Consider the following 7,356-nt stretch of genomic DNA (forward strand, 5'->3'; position numbering starts at 1 on the left):
TTTATGTAAACCGAGCCGGTTGGACCGGATTTTAACGGGTTTGATACGAAGGCGATTCGGAGGGTGACTGAATTTTTTTGTCAAACTGAATGAGTTGAGTGGAATTTGATAACAATGCAGTGTATCATTTATTAGTAACTATTCATTTATTTTAAAAGTAATGCTAGGTACTAAATTCTTAATATTAAATTTTAAATTATAAATCTAAACATTAACATTAACTAATGCTGACTAATTAAAAATTAATTTTTATATTTTTTATTTTAATCAATAAAATTAAGGTAGTATGTGATTAGATATAAAAATACTACTTGTATACTAAAATCAGTTATTAAAGTCAGCAATCAATATATTTATATATAAATACATATGTAGTTTAATTTATTTTCAATATATATTTATATTCTAACATATATTTTATACTGATAGCTAATTTTAATTATTGATTTTAGTTTACACATAGTATAACTTGATTAGGTAATACTGTAATAGGAAGTATAAATTAAACTCCCTAACACATTAGTTTCATATATATCAAATAATTATCTCATCATTATTATCCACCATTATTATCATTATTATTATTATTATTATTATTATTATTATTATTATTATTATTGTAGTACAGTAGTATACATACGAGGGGTATAAGTGTTATAATCTATTTGTTGACAAGACTGTATTTTCCACTCAATTTTGCTTTATATATACCTCCAAAGTGTCTTAAATATCGTTACAAGAAAAAGTGGGACTATTTCCTATTAAAAAATGGTGGAAGTTAGATTGCTCATTATCAGTGTTAGTTATTAAAGTTAAATTTTGATGGTATGGGATCCTTCAGATGTGAGGGTCCTGAATCCTGATTCTCTTTTTGTTTCTTTTTTTGTCTTTTTGTTTTTCTGTCTTCCCTAGTTCCAAAAAAAAAGTTATTGAAGTTAAATTTTTATTTGGATCAATAATTTAAGTTTAGCACGTTTCACCTAGTTAAATCTCTAGCTAGCCCATTATGAATGTATATATTTGGAAAGAAAATGTAATCACGGGTCCAAAGTAGAGGACAATATATATAATCAAACTTGCATATGCCGTGTGGTGGCTTTATTTCATAATAACGTTAATAATTATATTTATTTATTTATTATTTTTATTATTATTATATATATATATATAATTATATTATATGTACACTAAAATTAAATATTAAAATTAATTATTAATATTAAATATATATTAAAAATAAATTAAATTATATATATTTATATATAAATATATTGATTTCTGAATTTAGTTGTTGATTCTTCTGTACGGATAATATTTTTAATATATATTTATACAAAATTACAATGGCAAATACGAAGAGGACGGATGCAGCATGCTTGTTCCAAAAGAGTTGCTTTCAAGCGGGCTAACATTATTAATAGATGATTACATCTTATTTACAACCTCGACATCGAAAATAATCACATAGGAGAAAAAAATAATAATATATATAGACAAACAAAAATTAATTAAATATCCCTCATCATGCTGAAGATGGAAGTAATTGAATTGATAATAATGCATGTATGTCCAAACCAAATCAACGGTGCAAGGCTGGGTCAACGCCAACGGTCTTCAATGTCTCAGCTCTTCGAGGACTGCATGAACACATCAAATTAAAATTAAATAATTTCTTAATAAATAATAAAGTAACGCAGTGAAATGCAATGCAATTGATGTGATAGATACTAACGTGGTGAATGGGTTAGGGCGAACGGGATCATTGAGGGTGGTCTTGTTATCTTGAACGTGAGCGAGCTTCCTCAAGAAGGAGCCGTTGACGAACTTGTCGGCGGAGCTGATGGTGCGGTCAGGGTCAGACACTTCGGGCATTGTTTCCCTTCTGTGCTTATTCACGTGAACCGTTGGAGAACGCGCAAGCTGCTGAAACGCAGTGTGGGTTGCAATTGACACCGCCAAAACCACCATTCCCCCTACCATGTACATCGGTGCGAAATCTGCCTTCAGGGTGCTCATCCCAGAAGCCGATTGAGCACCGTGATCCACCGTAGCATGGCTGCCGGCCCCCGCCCTCAGTTTTGGAACGGTTGACGTCGCAAATGAACGACTTATCGCTGCCCTGAACAAAGCCATCTAATTTTATTTTGATGTAAACAATCAAATCAGATGCCAACAATGAAATGAAAATATGCATGCGGATATCCACTAATATACAGGGAACCATCTAGGTGCCGGAATATTTTACGGAGCTGACCTAGTTATTAAATCACAGAATAATTGTCGATAAATAATTTTAACGGTTGTTAGAGTAGTCTCGGTATAACCAGTGAATATGGATAAAAATACGCAATTCAATAGTTTGAATATCTCAATTTGTGCTAATTTCAGTACACAACTACACATCAAAGTATGGTGATCACAAATTTGCAGACTGTTATAAATATGTGTGTGTTGCGAAAGTAATTATATGTCAATAAAATATATTAAATATTATTGTTACCTACATCATGAACTTGATTGTCACATTGAGATAGCTAGGAAAAAGTTAGTTATTGAGTGTTGGAGCATTATTAAGCTAGCTAACCTGTGTGTTTATAAATTATAATTACTTCGCATATAAATTATTCATTATTTTAGGTGTATACTAAAATTAGATCACACGTATATTTATACATAAATATATTAATAGTTGATAATTATTTTGTCAATTTTTAGTAAATTAAAAGTAGTTTGATATCTAATATTGAGAGTAAAACATACTCCTTTTTGTGAGTACCAATTCTCTTAAAGTGTATTAAAGACCTTTCGATCAAACAAAAATTTAAGAAAATCTGAAAACATAAATAAAAGACTTTGAAAATAAATTCACTAAATTTAAAATGAATTGCATTGAATTTAAACAAAACAATAAAATATCTTCAATTAAATTAAAGGACTTTTAAAATTGAAAATAAAATACTGAAACATAAATTGAACAAAAAAATTAAATATTTTTTGAAAGATAAATTTATAAAAAAAAAAAGTTTACAGAAAATATAAATAAAAAAGTAAAAATAGCAAAAAAAATCTTATAAAAAGATAACTCAAATACAGATTTAAAAAATTGTTAGCTGAAATATAAGTGTGTTTGAGTATTTTTTAAAGCAAAATTCCAACTTTTATATATTCGAGCATTCTTTTATTTATAAAAATTATCGACCACTCAAATTAAAGTATAACTTTTACTTCATTAATTCATAAGTAACCGTTCTTGCTTCAATTATTTGACCAGCATAATGGCCAGAAGTAACTACTAAACATATTTGTTGACAAATCATGATAATCTGACTCTTGTTCGATATTTTTTGTCTAAGAACTCTTTTTCGATGTAGACCACTCTTTGAAGACAATCAAGACATAGACATACATTTACTGACTCTTGAATGCATTCTTTCTTTGAAATGAATTATTTTCGATTAATAATAATTTTAGTAAATTATTTTAATGTACGAAATAATATTTTTGATAAATTATATAAACAAGCTCTGAATAACGAAGCAGTGTGATTTCATTAAAAGGTTCTATGCGAATTATGGTTTGGGCGAATCCCATATGTTAATATTTGAGTATCTCCATTCATTTTCTACACGTGTCATGTTGTTAATGAACTTCCCTACATAATTTGTTCTCATTATAAGCTTCACTTTCTTATCGTTTTGAATTTAATTGATCGATCTTTTCTTCACATATATATATATATATATATATATATATATATATATATATATATATATATATAGTGACGGACCCAAAAAATTTTAAGAATGGGGATAAAAATATATCTTAAAATAAATTTCGTTAAACATTGTTAATTATATTAAAAATATAATAGAGATATAAAATTTAAAAAGAGTTAATGAACACTTTCATTCTTAAAATACTATTTATTATATATAATTTATAAAAAATATGTTTTTATTTCTAAAATTTAAACTTAAAACATTTTAATTAAATTATAAATAATTTGTCATCATAACTAATTTTATTTTTATGTATTTTTTATATACATTTAATAATAAAAAACTGAATCAATTGGCACGTTAGCGCCTATTAATACACTAGTATTTATAATTTGAAATTATAATTGTATATAAATACCATAAAAAAAACCTATATATGAAAAATATGTTTATAGCAAATAATAAAAAACCTTAATTTACAATTATTTTTCTCTCTTTCTTTTTGAAATAATTAATTTTTTATATATTTTTAATTTAATTTTAATATACTATTAGATTAAAAAATTTATACATCTATTTAATTATGTATTGTAATTTAAAAATATATTTTATATTTATCACGTAAATAATTATCTAAAGGAATAAATATAATCAAATAACTATGTAAAAAAAATATATTTTAATATATCAAAATTAACTTTCATGCTTTTAAACAATTGTTCTACTACTCATTATAATTTTCAAATATCAATTACCTCACGTTGAGTTAGGAAGTTTTTTTTTTTTATAATATTTATGATATAAGATACTTTTTAATCTAAAATAATTTTTACAAATAAGATTATTTAAAAGATAAAATTAAAAAATATTATATTATTTTAAAATAAAAGATATTAATTAAGAAATAAATACTTTTTTATCTCAACTAATTTTTTAAGACAAAAAATATTGATAATTTTACTTATATTTAAAAAATAAAGATTTAATTTGATAATTAACGAGTTGATTAGATTTAAAAAATTATATTATTACTGTTTATTAATTTTTTATTCAGTTAATATTTACTTATTTTTAATATTGATATTAAATCAAAATTAAAAATTAAATATTATTATACGTTAAATTTAATAAAAAAATATTTTTAACATGAATTTTAAAATAAAATTTTATTAATTTTTGTGGAACAAAAATAAATTACATTAAAACAAATATATTAATTTATATAGAATTGTTATTTTTTTTTCTTAAACCTAGTGGGGCAAGTGCCCCCTCCTCTAATGCCTAGGTTCGTCTCTATTATTTTGACGACGAGAGAAAACGATAGATCATTTTTTTTGTCAAGAAATATGATAAATGGTCTAATTTTTTCTTTTATTTACACTCATAAACATGTCATTATTTATTAATAGAACTGAAACGTGCTTCAATTTTTTATTTTATTTGGTTAAAAATATTATTTTGTGAAATTGATAGCCTTCATAAACACCAAAATTTGTGGCCACCGTAGACTACACCATATATATATATATATATATATATATATATATAGTCCATTATTAGAGCGAGTGGGCTATTTGATTGATAAACATAATTCATGGTAATAGTCCAATATTCCAGATTGAATACAGCAATGAGCTCCAGACCCAACAAAAGAATGATATATGTTGGGTTGACCCAACGGAAAGTGTTGCAGCATGTTCGGACAAAGCCCATGTAAATTTACCTATATAAATAAAAGAATAAATAATCATTTTCAATTATAAAAGGTTTAGATACCAATAAAATTAACTATAAAAGAATAAAATTAACGTTTTATCTGTAAAAGATGAATTATATTCGACAAAAATAAATAATTATTAATCTTGTTCAAGTTCGATCCGACCTAAAGCCCAAATCTAAATAGTTAGCCGACCCGACAGCTTCACGCAATCCGAATTGGGAGGCGACCCAAATGTCATTTCCCTCTTCACGGGGACAGCTGGGAAGGAAGTTTTTTTGAAAGTGGATCTGTCCATGTGGGACCCCTCCTAGACTATATTAGGGAAGGGCCCTACCCCTCTTCAGATGTATGACACCTATCCTTTACCTTGTTTGTCGCCTTTGTATGGATACTGACTTGAGTGTCGGAATCCTTTTGCAGGTGGTCCCCCTCATTCTAAGCCGTCAGCTCAGCGGGACCTCGCGCCTCTGCCTCACACCCTTCATGCTGGTTCGGGAGACCCTGACATGCGAAGGCGAACCGAATCCAGTTTCCCAACTACTTCCAGGCATCTAGCAAATCCGACCCGTTCAAGAGTCGAACTACCGAACAAATCTTTTATTAATTTTATTAAAAATTTAATTAAAACATCTAAATTAACTCCGCCTTATTATCTTCAACAATTTTGTTCTTTATTTTTGTAGCCACTCGCCATTGTTAACTATCTATCCTTTATCTATTTTTAATTATATTTTCACCTCTTTTATCCACATCTATCTTCTTTTTTCTTTTCCGGTCAGATTCCTTTTCTTTCTTCTCCATATCCTTTTTCTTTCTTCTTCACATACGGCGGAGATGCCGGCAATGGTGGCTTTGCCACGCTATCGCCTTTTCGTTCGTTTTTTCTCTTTTTTATTTTTCTATCTCCCTCTCTATTCGGTATGTTTTTCACTACGTTCTTTGTCGGCAACGACAACCTTTTGCCGGCAACCAGGCACGCTTAGCAATGGGGCACTTGCTCTTGCTCTCATTTTATTTTTTTAAACAAAAAAATATATACATATATAATATGTCCCAATTTTAAATTTTAAATAATCCAACTACAAATAAACTAAGTCCAATTATTAAAAGTTCCAACTTCATTTTATCTTTCTATCATTTTGACTATTAGTTAACATAATCAAATTAAGTCTTCTTCCATTCTCAAATTTCATCCGTTACTCATTTATTCTCTTAAATCCTCTTCTTAGTTTCATATTTTCAACCTTCTTTTCTATTCTTTGTCTAGTGGTCATCTTCTTTTCATCAATAGGTAAATTTTAAATTCTCTATTTTGTTTTATATAACTCTCTATGATTTTATGTATCTTTTAATTTCATTGTTTCTCTTTTTGATATTTTCAATTGAAATTTTAATTCAAACAATTATAGTTTAGGTATTAATCTATTTTTTATTCTCTTAATGAATTTATATATTTTATTTTATTCTCAATTTATTGATCCTTATTATTTATTTGTTTATTTTTTGTTCTATTCTATTAGATGTACTTATGTTGTATATAAATTTCTAAAGTAAATTGATCAATTTACTAATTTAGAAGAGAAGTACCTTCAAGATTTGAAGAGAAAAAAGTTAGCGACAAATTTATTTTTGGTTTTTTTATTCGAATAATTAATGTGCATTTTTATTTTTTAAATTTAAATTAATATATCTTTTGATAGTAATGTGTATTATTTTTGCCCCCAACATGAATTTTTTGGATCCGTCACTGCTGGCAACGCCTTCTTCTCCCTTTTCTCTTTATGTTTTTCCTTTTCCATTGATTTGGTTCAACAAGAACTAGTCCAAGTTGTGGTTTTGAACTATCGGAACGAGAAATCTGACTCTGAGAAGCTCGCTTACCTTCGATGCGCACTCAAGGAGACCCTTTGCCTCCAC

General features: G+C 27.1%; 1 protein-coding gene across 1 annotated transcript; it reads right to left on the reverse strand.

The window, feature by feature from the left end:
* Positions 1–1,376: 1,376 nt before the first annotated feature.
* On the reverse strand, positions 1,377–2,310 carry LOC112799662 (uncharacterized). Its single transcript, XM_025841729.3, has 2 exons — positions 1,733–2,310; positions 1,377–1,637 (listed from the first exon to the last, which is right to left on the reverse strand). Exons 1-2 carry the CDS (start codon positions 2,131–2,133, stop codon positions 1,580–1,582), a joined length of 459 nt encoding a protein of 152 aa, XP_025697514.1. The 5' UTR covers positions 2,134–2,310; the 3' UTR covers positions 1,377–1,579.
* Positions 2,311–7,356: the final 5,046 nt, after the last annotated feature.

Source organism: Arachis hypogaea, chromosome 5, assembly GCF_003086295.3.
Source record: "Arachis hypogaea cultivar Tifrunner chromosome 5, arahy.Tifrunner.gnm2.J5K5, whole genome shotgun sequence".
In the NCBI taxonomy this organism is placed as follows: Eukaryota; Viridiplantae; Streptophyta; class Magnoliopsida; order Fabales; family Fabaceae; genus Arachis; species Arachis hypogaea.

Excerpts from the sequence above, each read along its gene's own strand:
- LOC112799662 (XM_025841729.3), bottom strand. The coding sequence starts at position 2,133 with ATGGCTTTGTTCAGGGCAGCGATAAGTCGTTCATTTGCGACGTCAACC. Across the intron at positions 1,638-1,732 it reads CGCCCTAACCCATTCACCAC|TCCTCGAAGAGCTGAGACAT; the intron begins GTTAGTATCTAT and ends GTGTTCATGCAG.